This window comes from Zootoca vivipara, chromosome 15 (assembly GCF_965207765.1).
Source record: "Zootoca vivipara chromosome 15, rZooViv2.hap1.1, whole genome shotgun sequence".
Classification (NCBI taxonomy): domain Eukaryota; kingdom Metazoa; phylum Chordata; class Lepidosauria; order Squamata; family Lacertidae; genus Zootoca; species Zootoca vivipara.
This window is the reverse complement of record NC_142598.1, coordinates 8738984-8752969: the sequence shown is the minus strand read 5'-3', so window position 1 is coordinate 8752969 and position 13986 is coordinate 8738984. Positions and strand designations below refer to the sequence as shown.

Here is a 13986-nt window from a genome sequence, read left to right as displayed (position 1 = left end):
CATGAATTCTTAATTTGCATTCCATAAATATTTCTTTAAAGTCATTTTGAGGGAACAATTTAGGCAATACCCACTTATAAGCAGCGGCACATATGCTGTGCCACTTTAGAGAAGCTACAAGAGGTTCCTTCCAGAGAGATGAAATGGGAGGTGCAGCAATAGCAGAAGAAGATGCTAAAGAAAACAGACACCACCTCACCCAACATAAACAGCCCTGGCTAGATTTTGCAAACAGTGGAACTGTTTGATCCTACCCAATTCACCAATCTAAACACCATCCCTTTTAAGCTCCAAAGCAAGTCCTTAGCTAAAGGTTAACAAAAAATACCCTGGACCACACCCAGAGACATCAGGCCAAATAGCCTGAACAACAGACAACAGGTTAAATATATCTGCACAGAAGCAACTCAGCAATCAATATAGGCTTCTACACACACACACACACCATTTCAAAGACAAGTTCCAATTCATCCTGCAACTAAGGACAAAACTACATGTTATGCTGGTAAACATGCACTTTGCCAGTTAATGTTAATGAAAGGGCAGAAGGGAGGCTCAATGTGCAGAAAGGTGCTTAAAACTTTGCACGCCTGCCAGATCTCCCCTGAAAGTCGTCGTCCTGTTTCTCCCCCCCCCTCTGCTTTTGCTGGTTTCCCCTCCCCCTCCTCCTTTGAGTCAAACAAGACTGTGGGACAAACAGTAAACAGCCACGTGGGGCAACTTGCAGAGGAGAATCTGGTTAAACACCCCATCCTATCTATTAATTCTTCCTTCCAAAAAAAAAAAACCCTCCACCTCCTTCAGATTAGTGTTGAGGGTAATGCAGTTTTTAGTACTGGGGTGGTTATTGCTTGTTGTGGTTGTGGTTTATGTTTTCATACTGTAAACCACCCAGTCATCTTTGGATGAAGGGTGGTATACAAATTTAATAAATAAACAATAAATAATAGTTCTATCATCTATCACGCAGCTCATCCCAATGATTAAACATCAGCATCCCCATTAAACAAAAGGGAACCATCACTTCAGATAATAATAATAATAATAATAATAATAATAATAATAATAATAAATTTTTATTTATACCCCGCCCTCCCCAGTCAGAACCGGGCTCAGGGCGGCTCACACCAATAAAATTACAATAAAACATAAAAAGCAATTAATTAAAATACAGATTAAAATACAGTATTAAAATTTAAAATGCAGCCTCATTTTAAGTAGTCCATAAATCCAAACCATGAGGGAGGAAACCACAAGGGTCAGACTGAATCCAACCCAAAGTCCAGGCGGAACAGCTCTGTCTTGCAGGCCCTGCGGAAAGATTACAAATCCCGCAGGGCCCTGGTCTCCTGTGAAAGAGCGTTCCACCAAGTTGGGGCCAATACTGAAAAAGCCCTGGCTTTTAGAGGCCAATCTAGCCAACTTATGGCTCGGGATCTCCAGAATATTGTTGTTTATGGACCTTAAGGTCCTCCGCGGGGCATGCCAGGAGAGGCGGTCCCGTAGATACGAGGGTCCCAAGCCGCTAGATACAAAGTAGAGACTTTCATGTCCAGTCAAGATGTACATAAAGAGCGTAGGAATCAACCGATGATTGTGTCCCGTCCCCCCCCCTTTTTTTTTGGCAGAGTACAAAGCAAGACACATCCTGCAACACTGGAAGGTGAGGGGGAATCAGTTCTATGAATTTGCCACAAGTTTTTTGAAAAGCACCCCAGATTTTGATTTATTACAGAGAGAGCATGACCACATGGGAAAAATCAGGACAATTGGATTGCCAACGGCTACAGTCAAATGAGCATAGACCATCGCTATTTTGCTGCGCGTACAGATGGTGTACATTGACATGGCCAATCGGTAGCTTCCTAGCAGTTTGTACAGCAGCATGTTCTACACACACACGTTTTGCATGCTGTTTCTGACATGCAAGTGCTACCTGCGCAGGTAATTCATTAAATGAGAATCAGCAGCCCCCAACTAAATCTACTGATTTAGAGACAACAAACTCAGGCCCCCAGTGGAAGGTTTCACTAATGGCAACATTCTGAATTAATTGTGGCCTAGCAACCATAGACTGCATGATTCCAGCTTGTATACTGCCCCTTTTGACCCTAGACATGGTAGAAAACCCAGGGGAGACCTAGAAACTTGCCCAAGTTATGCTATGCAGATGTAGAAGTATGCAGATCAATTTTACCGATGGAAACGGTTAGACTGAATTTTGAGGGTATTTTAATATTCCTTCCCCTGTCGAGGGCACTCAACTGTTGCCCATGCAAGGGCAGAAGCCAGAAATAGCCTCCTCTACTCATGCAACCAGGCTAAAGTTAATCTCTGAACTAACTAGATTAGACATAGAAGCTTTGCTGAAGGGGTGAGAAAGACGCCTTCGGATCCTGTATCTTCCACATGCACACACTCAAGCAAAAACCTAAAACCAGGTGCAAGAGAAAGCCCTGGTCCTTACAGAAACCCAGAACGTGCTTCACAGCACATAAAATAAGGGCTGCGGGAGACAAGCAAAAGCAAGAGCCCCTTTTGAGCAACTGGCAAGAGAAACAGAAAAGTCAAAATACAGACCAAAAATAAGAGGCCTCTGACATTATTAATACTCCCCACCTCTCTTGGATATGTTCAGGATCAATCATCATGTTCAATCCATGAAAAGGTAATCAAGGAAGGGCCCTCCTACCAAGAATACTCTGCAAACCTAAAGGTAAAGGTAAAGGGGCCCCTGACCATCAGGTCCAGTCGTGTCCGACTCTAGGGTTGTGGCACTCATCTCGCTCTATAGGCAGAGGGAGCCGGCGTTTGTCCGCAGACAGCTTCCGGGTCATGTGGCCAGCATGACAAAGCTGCTTCTGGCGAACCAGAGCAGCGCATGGAAACGCCGTTTACCTTCCCGCCGGAGCGGTCCCTATTTATCTACTTGCACTTTGATGTGCTTTCGAACTGCTAGGTGGGCAGGAGCTGGGACCGAGCAACCTGGGAAGCTCACCCCGTTGCAGGGATTCGAACCGCCAGCCTTCTGATCAGCAAGCCCTAGACTCTGTGGTTTAACCCACAGCGCCACCTGGGTCCTATTAAGTATAAAATGCATATACCCAACGCTTTTTCTTCTTGGGAAACTATGTTTTGAACTGGGTACAAAGGTCTTCCCTTCTCTGAGGCTCTAGAACAGAGCAAGCTACAAATAAAACTCTCTCGAACTCTTTTCTTCAGGTCACTTTGCACCACCATCAATTTTGCATTACATGAAAGTCTCTTCCTCTACTATTTAAAATCATTACTATATTCCTGTTCTACCCCAAAGCAGCTTAAGGCACATTTCTGTAGCTGCCTGTTTAAAGCAACAATGTTTGTTTTCCCCCCTCTCTCAGCTTCTGATTGAAGTCTCTACCCTGTTTTTCTTTATGCAATAGCTACACCAGGCATCCCCAAACTACGGGCCTCCAGATGTTTTGGCCTACTACTCCCATGATCCCTAGCTAACAGGACCAGTGGTTGGGGGAGATGGGAATTGTAGTCCAAAACATCTGGAGGGCCGAAGTTTGGGGATGCCTGAGCTACACATTTTGCCCACCTTTGGCTAGCCATCATAGCTTACCTGGGATGATGAAGTGGAGATTAAATCACATGTACATAGAAGTTGATGGTGCCTTAAGGGCCTCATTGTGAGAAGCTTAATTTGCTCCCAAATAAGTTTTCATGAGCAAACGCAAATTCTAGATCCGAAGAAGGCAAAATGAAGGCCGCAGTCCAATTGATGAAAGGCCAGTCAACTATCAAAGAATACTGAACTATGTAGACATTGGTTAACTGCACCAAGGGTGAGTAAAAGGGTGGTTTTGACCTACTGGCAACTGGGTGATTTGCAGTAGATTAAACAATTGGCACCACAACAAACAACAGCAGTAACAAAATGAATCCTCATTCCCTCATATTGCCAAAATGAAGAAATTCAGGGTAGCCAGGAGAGGGATAGTATGTGTGCAAGGACTGTACACTCAGTTCAGTTCTGGTACTCAAAATAAATTCCTGGGCTCAGAATCCTTTAGTTCTTCTATGTATCTGTCTTTTGTACCAGGCTCCAGGTGGTGAATATCAGAGGTCTGGTAAAAACAAAGTAAATCCTGAAAGTTTGCTCACCCCCTACAATAAGTATCACACCTCTCATGTTCTTAGCAGGATAACCTCCTCAGCATCACTTAATACATATCAATTACCGGTATGCTTTCCGCTGCTAACAGACCCAGAGTACGCAGTCTGTCTTGCTTCATACATTTAACACGTATTGGTGGACCACGGAATGATTAAAACAGACCATATATATGTCTACAGTCAGTCCACCTTTATTCCAGATAAATTTGAAGCACAAAACACTTTGGGTTTTGCATTCATTGAAATGGGCCAGGATTAGATTTCAGACTTTACCCATAAATTACATTATTTGGCCTCCCTGATTTTAAGTACAGCAGGACAGTTAAAAGGTATTGAGGGTTGTGCATACGTGAGTGTTTTGCATATACATATAAGCCATGCACATGACTGGGTCAAATCACACAAATCACTTCAAGTGGTTGTTTAGGGTAGAGGTTCCCAAACTGTGGTTGGCACACAGCTACCGTAGTGACCTATGAGAGTAATTCAGGTATTTTGCGATGTGCCTGTGTTTTTACGGTTGAACACCAGATACAGCACATCCATTTCTTATATTGTATTTTAGTACAAAATGCAATTGTGGGACCCAGGTGGCGCTGTGGGCTAAACCACTGAGCCTAGGGCTTGCTGATCAGAAGGTTGGCGGTTCGAATCCCTGTGACGGGGTGAGCTCCCGTTGCTTGGTCCCAGCTCCTGCCAACCTAGCAGTTCGAAAGCACATCAAAATGCAAGTAGATAAATAGGAACCGCTATAGCGGGATGGTAAACGGCGTTTCCATGTGCTGCTCTGGTTTGCCAGAAGCGGCTTTGTCATGCTGGCCACATGACCTGGAAGCTATACGCCGGTTCCCTCGGCCAATAATGCGAGATGAGCGCTGCAACCCCAGAGTCGGTCACGACTGGACCTAATGGTCAGGGGTCCCTTTACCTTTACCTTACAAAATGCAATAAATAAAAGAAGGAATAAATAAATATGCAATTAAAAACCACGCAGCATCTGGCACAGCATATTACAATTGTGACAACAGGCAGAAAAAAAATCATTAAGTGGTCCGCCAAGACCCTCAGCAATTTTCAAATGGTCCATGAGGGGAATCTTCTCACAAGCAGTAAAGCAGCACATAATGGAAGATGTGTGCCTTCAAATGATATACAGGGCCCGAGTGACTGGGTGGTGCTGTGGTCTAAACCACAGAGCCTACCTAGGGCTTGCCGATCAGAAGGTCAGCGGTTCGAACCCCCATGACGAGGTGAGCTCCCGTTGTTTGGTCCCTGCTCCTGCCAACCTAGCAGTTCGAAAGCACGAAGCGCAAGTAGATAAATAGGTACCGCTCTGGTGGGAAGGTAAACGGCGTTTCTGTGTGCTGCTCTGGTTTCGCCAGAAGCGGCTTAGTCATGCTTAGTACGCCGGCTCCCTTGGCCAATAAAGCGAGATGAGCGCCGCTATGCACAGGTAAGCCAAAGTACAACTTAAATTTCTGGAAGTCCACATGCTTGCTTGTTATGTGTGAATGAGGACATACAGCTCTTAAATCACAACACAGGTGTTCCCAATCTGAGAGCTGCACCCCAATATGCAAAGGTGCAAGAGCGGAGCCAAAATATGATAGGCTAGCACAGTAAAACATGCATCTTACTTACTCATGATAAAAGTGGTAGACAAAGGGTTTCTTGCCCATCTAATTATCAAGTGTAAGAAGCCAGAACCAGGGGAAAAAAATATACTTAGGGGAGCTGTGGCGAGTCAGCTATGGGTACACCTACAGCTTTAAATATTGAAGATCATTAATGTGAAAGTGCCTCCTCTTACTTTCAGGTGGTCTTATCTACCTGGCCAAATTAAAGTCACTCTGTGTTAATACATGCAGTCTTCCTATAAGCTCAGTGCCTAATGACCCAGGGAAAATATTGGTTTCTCTCTCTCTCTCTCTCTCTCTCTCTCTCTCACTCTCACTCTCACTCACTCACTCACACACACACACACACACACAAACAACATCCCCTTTCTCAGCCAAGGGGCAAAGGGAGGGAGTGAGGAAAGCAACAGGGTCAGCAAAAGAAAACGGAACGGAACAAGGCGGCAGAGAAAAGGAGGAGAGAGCGTAACAGCCAGAGTACTAGCAGCCATCAGGAAAAGAGGGGGAGGCAGGCACTGAAGGGGGGGGACAGACGACTGAACTCTGACACGAGGGAGAAAACTATGAGTTTGGGGTGGGAGCTGGAGAAGAGGGCGGAGAAACGCGCTTTAAATCAAGTCTGGGGAATTATGGAGAAGCCCAACCCTGAGTGGAGAAACGAAGTGATCGGACATGGAGGGAGGGGAGAGAATATGGGGTGCCTCCGAGCAAAACACAAGGGGGACCGGGCGCCCTGGCCGGTCGCGCGCTTTCTTACCCAGAGCTCCGTGCCCCAGTCCATGCTGGCAGCGCCGTCGCCGTGCGCCCTCGCTTCGTCCGCGAAGGCCCACCCGGAGCCCGATCCGCCGCCTCCGCCGCCGCTCCCGTCCCGGGGAGTCCCGCTCCTCCCGCCCGTCCAGCCTCCAGCGCCTGCCCGGGACACTCCCCGCTTCGGCCCCGGCCCTTAAAGGCGCAGGCAGGGCTCAGCGCAGCCCGAGGAGCGCCGGCATTCCCCGGCTTGGCACGGGGCGCGTCTCCCTCTCGCTTCCAAGGGTTTGATTGATGCAGAGGCGAAGGCCGTCCGCCCGTCTTCCCCCTCCCCCGAAAAGGGATCAACAGGCGGAGCCGAGGCGCGCCGCTCTTCCCAGGAAGCCAACGCCGCCGCCGCCCTCCTTCCCCCGCGCAATGGGCAAAGGGTTTCCTCTCGCGTCAGGCTCCGCGATCGCGCGCGCGCTTCCTTGGAGCCGGGCTGAGCTCGCCGCGCGAGGAATCTCGCGGCGCGGGCGCTCGGGATTCGGCCCGCTGGACTCGGTCGGGGATGCGCAGCCGGTGATCGTGGGCGGCGCTGGTATGGATCTTCTCTTGCTTGACCCAAGACAGGAAAACGCGTCTCGATCTCGGGTGGGACGGAGGGCGCTTAGCGGCGCGGCTCCACGCCGGACCCTGCAACGCCTCCAAGGATGGAGTACATGTGGCTGCGTCCCCCGCGTGGTTGCTAAGGGAGCCGTGCAGCGTTCGCAGGAAGGCTATTTCCAGTCCCACGTGGCTGCGCCAATCCGTATGGTGGCCCCTTACCAGACGTTACAAGCAGTCACGTGAAGCCTCGTCGCTCCCAGGGAGGTGGTCCGTAAGCCACGCTTCTGACGTGTGGTATGAAACGATTCCAGCCCCATTCATCATTAGGAGAGCAATCCAAAGGCCGGTCCAAGACACAGAATCATAGAATTGGGAGAGTTGGAAGGGAACGCAAGGCTCATCTAGTCCAATCCCCTGTAATGCAGGAATCTCAGCTAAGGTGAACCACAAAAGACTGGGGAAACCCAGCCAGATGGTGGGGAGTGTATAAATAATAAAATTATTATTATTATTATTATTATTATTATTAGGAACAAGCATGGGAGGAAAGATCCACATCGGCAACAAGAAGTGGGAAATCAACTCAATAACAACAACAACAATAATAAATAAATTATTTATACCCCACCCACCTGGCTGGGTTTCCCCAGCCACTCTGGGCGGCTCCCAACAGAATATTAAAAACATGATAAAACGTCGAACATTAAAAACTTCCCTGAGCAGGGCTGCCTCCAGATGTCTTCTAAAAGTCAGATAGTTGTTTATTTCCTTGACATCTTATGGGTGTTCCACAGGGCGGGTGCCACTATCAATAAGGCCCTCTGCCTGGTTCCCTATAACCTCACTTCTCGTAGTGAGGGAACCACCAGAAGGCCCTCGGAGCTGGACCTCAGCAGGGCCGTCTTGAGAAGATCGTGCGCCCTGGTGCTGAGGGGCGGAGATCGCTCCGCCGCCCGCCCCGCCCTCGCAGGGCGCAATGAAGCCGCGCGGCGCCCTCCTTCCCAAGCCGGCGCCCAGCTTACCAGCACCGCGCCATGGTGCACTGCGCCACCAGGGGTCTACAACGAGGCGGGCCTGGACCTCAGCGTCCGGGCAGAACGATGGGGATGGAAACACTCCTTCAGGTATACTCAACCTTACCCAAAGGTTGAAGTGGGAATCAAAGGTTGTCATGGTGGGGGAAGGGGCCTGCTGTAAATCACACTGGGCAGGAGACCCCAGAGGGCAGCCTCTGCCATTGCCACCGTGAGCGTGGGAAGAAACCAGCAGCACCTCCTATTCACTGAGAGGTTGCATGGGGGAGGAACTGCTGAGGAGGAGGCAGATCCAGCCTCCAAGGAGTGTGCTGCAACCATGCAACAGCAGCAGCAGGCAATGCATTCCTTGAAGGCCGGATCTGCTGCCTCTGTGTATCCTGCACTTCACTTTGCCTCATGGGTGGGCCAGCTGTGGCACCACCACCACCACCTCTGCAGACCAGTGTGGGAACCTCTTCCTTAGGGGGTGGCCACTGGCCAGAGACCAAGTATTTGAGGGTCTGCCGCCAGCTACTGTGGTGGAGATGGGGGGGGGGAGACCTAGTGCTACTTGTCAACTATACAGTGGTACCTCGGTTTACAAACACAATTGGTTCCAGAAGTCTGTACTTAACCTGAAGCGTACTTAACCTGAAGCGAAGTTTCCCATTGAAAGTAATGGAAAGTGGATTAATCCGTTCCAGATGGGTCCGCGGAGTACTTAAACTGAAGCGTACTTAACCTGAAGCAAACTTTCCCATTGAAAGTAATGGAAAGTGGATTAATCCATTCCAGACGGTCCGTGGAGTACTTAAACTGAAGCGTACTTAACCTGAAGCGAAGTTTCCCATTGAAAGTAATGGAAAGTGGATTAATCTGTTCCAGACAGGTCCGTGGAGTAATTAAACTGAAAATACTGAAACCGAGGCGTACTTAAACCGAGGTATGACTGTATATCAAAGGCACCTGCATCCCTTCCCTTTTAACAAATGCAAGAGGACAGCTAGGCTTTCTTTAGCTTCATTTAACTGCTGCACACGGTGACCAAACAGTTCCGTTCTTTGGAATGTCCATTATTGTTTATTTGGATATACGTGTATACGTTAGCATTTGCAATTTTTATGCAGATGTGCCTATTTCTTCTTTTAAGCACTAAGCAGTGCCCCCAAATAGCAAGCAGAGGTTAGTCATTTGCCACCCTCAAGGCACCGCAAAAATCTCTACGTTCTCTTCCCTTTTCCTCACACATTTTTTTTTTTTTTACCTTCCTACACAATTTCTCTTTCTCAGCCCGTTCACTATTTCCTTCCTTGCCTGTGGACTTAACTTCCTAACATTCTGGGACCTCTGTTCTGCACTGTGTGAGGTTTTCATCTCAGACAGATGGACAGCTTTCCTACTCCTCACAGAAGTTGACTGCAGGCTGCTTAATGCTCTAATAAACTGAACATGGGTGAACCATCACAGCAAATGAACCAGTCAGAGGCAGATATCACAAGCACCATGCAGTTTAAAGGAGGAGGACTAAGTCAGTGGTTTAGCTGTTCTGGATGGGAATGGGGTCTTACATTATTTTATATTTTACCAAATTAGTACATTGCAGTGTGAAGCGATTAAAGTGGTATAAAGGTAAAGGGACCCCTGACCATTAGGTCTAGTCGTGACCGACTCTGAGGTTGCGGTGCTCATCTCACTTTATTGGCCGAGGGAGCCGGCGTACAGCTTCCAGGTCATGTGGCCAACATGACAAAGCTGCTTCTGGCGAACCAGAGCAGCACACGGAAACGCCGTTTACCTTCCTGCTGGAGCGGTACCTATTTATCTACTTGCACTTTGACGTGCTTTTGAACTGCTAGGTTGGCAGGAGCTGGGACCGAGCAACGGGAGCTCACCCCGTCGCAGGGATTTGAACCTCCGACCTTCTGATCGGCAAGCCCTAGGCTCAGTGGTTTAACCCACAGCGCCACCTGTTGTGGTATGCAGCAAGCTAAAAATGAGATAAAAACAACAAGTTCTAGGTCTAGGAACATGAAAAGCAAACCATTGATTCCTTAAGGATCAGGTTCAATTGAATAGTTGGAATGGGTGCTTTTTGCCAGCTTCAGATGGTATGCCAACTGTGCCCTCTCCTGGTGGACAAGTGTCCACTGCTGCCCACTCTTCACAGGGTAGCAACTTTCTGGTTTGATTACTGCAATGAGGAGCTCTGCATGGTTCTACCCTTGAACAGAGTTGCCCAGCAATTGGTTGGAGTTAGTCATAGTGTGGAATATTTTATTCCCCTCTGAAGGGGCGCCACTGATTGCGAGTAGGTTTCTGGGCTTCGCTTATGGTGCTGCCCTTGTGACCCAATCCAATACACATTTACTGAGGAGTAAGACCCACTGTGCTCAATGTAGTAACAATGCATAGGACGGAAGTTATAAAATCCTAAATAGCCTGGGCCCAGGACCTCTCAGAGAACATTATCACTCATATGATGGTGGTGCCATCTTCAGGAAAGGGTCTGCTTCTTATTTCCATACAACTGGGCATCAAACTCATGTCCACTAGAAGCAGGGCGTTCCAGATGGTGGAGTCTGTGACCCAGTGCTGTTGGATTCGAACTCCCAGCTGCCCAAACCAGCATGTCCTGGGGTGATGGGTGTTGTAGTCAGCAATGTTCAGAGGTTCTCAGGTCCGCGGCTTTGTACTAAATAGATACTTTGACTACTGCAATAATCCTGAATTGTTGATTTAATTTGAAGTGTGTGTTGTTGTTTTTTACTGTTGTATGTTAATTGCTGTATTGAAACCAAGCCTGTTTTATTTTAGAAAATAAAGAACAAGTGAAGGAAGCAGGTATTCTGAATTAATGCAACTGGATGGCGTAAATGTGCCCTTACATACACACCATTGTTTCTTATAAACTTCTCTCTCAGCAGAAAAAGAATGGACGGTTGAGATCACCAAGGCACCCTTCAGTGGAACACCAAGACAAAGCTGTCTCTCCACAAGAACCAGAAAACCTTGCTGTCAGCGAAACCATCCTCAACCCCAATGGCAGCGAGCGTTACATCAGTTTTCCATGTCGCTGACCTCAGGAAATTCAACTTCCTCTTAACCTTCAGAATGAACCAGTATCAGAAGGAATGTGAAAGGACTGTCTACAAAAATACTGTGAAATTCATGCAGGGTTACACATAGAATCCTATCACATTGCCATGGTGACCAGGAGGGGTAGTGGCGGCGGCTGGGAGAGCCATTGACTCGAGAGTGGAAACTATGCTGAGTCAGGAAGTTTTGTTTTCTTCCTGTGTGTTCCAAGAATACATACAGGTGAAACTCGGAAAATTAGAGTATCGTCGAAAAGTGCATTTATTTCAGCAACGCAACTTAAAAGGTGAAACCAATATATGAGATAGATGCATGACATGCAAAGCAAGATATGTTAAGCCTCTATTTGTTGTAATTGTAATTATTTGTTGTTGGGCAGGTCAATTATAAATGGAATAAAATAAAAAAATTCCTTCAGTAGCACCTTAAAGACCAACTAAGTATGAGCTTTCATGTGCATGCACACTTCATCAGATACACTGAAACAGAAGCCACCAGACCCTTATGTATATTCAGGGGGTGGGGGTGATGGGCTGATAGGAGTGGTAAACCTGTTGATGACTGTTAATGACTGCAATTGGTCTTGCGGGGGAAGCAAGGGCTGAGGTGCTAAGGAAAGCTTGATCATGTATAATGAGATAAGAATCCTATGTCTTTGTTCATTCCAGGTGGCTCCATGGTTTTAAGCTTGCTAATGCATGGCTGCCAAGTTTTCCCTTTTCTCGCGAGGAAGCCTATTCAGCATAATGGAATTTCCCTTTAAAAAAGGGATAACTTGGCAGCTATGCTAATGAGTTGCAATTCAGCAACTTCTCTTTCCAGTTTCTGAATTTTTTCTGTACTAAAACAGCTGCTTTGAGATCTTGTATAGAATGTCCTGGGAGATTGAAGTCTTCTACTACTGGTTTCTCTGTCTTGTGGTTCCTGATGTCAGTTTTGCCAGATTGATTAACGTAGAGACATAGGTGGGACGTCAGATAGGTGGCATTAAAATGGTAACCCTCTTGGTTTATTGAAGCAAGACTCAGCCACAAGGAACAGCTGTTGCCTACTGCACAACACTGCTGATTCCCTCATCTCTTTCCAAAACGATCGAAATAAGTTTCAGTAAAACCCCTGCGCCTTTGTCTTGCAGAGATTAATTACAGAGCTTGCACATGGTGACCAATTCATTAAGGTGTGTTACCCGCTACAAGTACACAGTTAATACTATTTAGCATTTATATAGTGTTTAATTTGTTGTGATTCTTATAACTTTATATAAAGGTAAAGGTAAAGGTACCCCTGACCATTAGGTCCAGTCGTGACTGACTCTGGGGTTGCAGCACTCATCTCGTGTTATTGGCCGAGGGAGCCAGCGTACAGCTTCCAGGTCATGTGACCAGCATGACAAAGCTGCTTCTGGCGAACCAGAGCAGCACACGGAAATGCCGTTTACTTTCCTGCTGGAGTGGTACCTATTCATCTACTTGCACTTTGGCGTGCTTTTGAACTGCTAGGTTGGCAGGAGCTGGGACCGAGCAACGGGAGCTCACCCCGTCGCGGGGATTCGAACCGCCAACCTTCTGATCGGCAAGCCCTAGGCTCTGTGGTTTGACCCACATCGCCACCTATAACCTTATATAGCATCCCTATATTGCAGATGGGGGGCAGGCTGAGGCTAAGGAACTTGAATAAGATCATCTAGTGACCTAATGGCATGGCAACATTTGAACCCAGGGGCTTCCTAGGCTGCACCACACCAGGCCCTGTCCCAGAACATTTTCATTAAAACATCCCCGCTTCTCTAGCCCATTTATTTACAGGTAAAACACGTGAGCCCAGTATTACTATAGTACTACATGTTGCTATGGCCTATTGGATGAAGTACAGGCCACCCCAATACAAAACAAATGTATATTTAAAAAAAGACTTTCCTGTTATAGTTTGGCCATAGTTCCTTTTTAATCAAGCTTTTGCCTGACTTGATCTACGCCCTTTTAAAAATGCTGACTCCTTTTTGGTTTTTTAAAATGGGTTGTTGTTTTTGTTTAGATTTTATGTATTTGATATTTTATGAGAACCGTCCTGAGACCTTTGGGTATAGGGCGGTATAGAAATTAATAATAATAATAATAATAATAATAATAATAAATAATAATAATAATAAATAATAATAAATAAATAAATAAATAAATTTTATCACTCGAAGCATCTTTAGAATTTGTGTCTTCCCATTACTCCAGCAGCTTAGCAAGTGGATATGCAAAATAAAAATTAAAAAAATGGGACACTTACATTGCTACTTTCTCAACTCCAGCCACCCAAAATGCCTCTTTAAAATGAATGGATTGATTGGAATATTCTTAGTGTGACAGCAGGGCAGGAAAACCTGGGGAGGAATGGGGTGGCAGATAGAAATGGTGGTCTGGTCTCCAGGCTGCAGTTTGCTGCCTCCAGATGTTTTGCAGGAGGGATTCAATTTCTTGAATACGCTAAAGATCTTTAATGGATACATCTTCTGAGAAGGTGGGCCTGTGAAAGCTTCTGCCCTAATCAATGTGCTAGTCCTTCAGGTGCCACAAGAATCTGTGATTGTTTTCATACTCTGTTGGTCACTCTTGCAAAACCCCAAAATAACAGGAGTTGGCAGCATGACCTGCCAGCTGTGAGTCTTCCACACATGGATTCAGAAAGTAATGGTCTCTCCCCGATCACACTTTAGACAGCCATATGTGTTGCTTTAGTTGTGAAGCACACAA

General features: G+C 46.7%; 1 protein-coding gene and 1 long non-coding RNA gene across 3 annotated transcripts in view; one reads left to right on the top strand and one right to left on the bottom strand.

Annotated features, from left to right (window-relative positions):
- Nucleotides 1-7239, bottom strand: part of TRIP10 (thyroid hormone receptor interactor 10) — an 80583-nt gene extending 73344 nt beyond the window's left edge. For both annotated transcript variants that reach the window (XM_035140377.3, XM_035140379.3), the window contains exon 1: nt 6556-7239. In XM_035140377.3, the coding sequence (XP_034996268.1) occupies nt 6556-6579 (24 nt within the window). In that variant the 5' untranslated portion in view covers nt 6580-7239. The remainder of the gene's footprint in view (nt 1-6555) is intronic.
- On the top strand, nt 6992-11685 carry LOC148683362 (uncharacterized). The gene is made up of 2 exons (XR_015947326.1): nt 6992-7125; nt 11071-11685. It is a non-coding gene; the product is annotated as an uncharacterized LOC148683362 (long non-coding RNA).
- Nucleotides 11686-13986: the final 2301 nt, after the last annotated feature.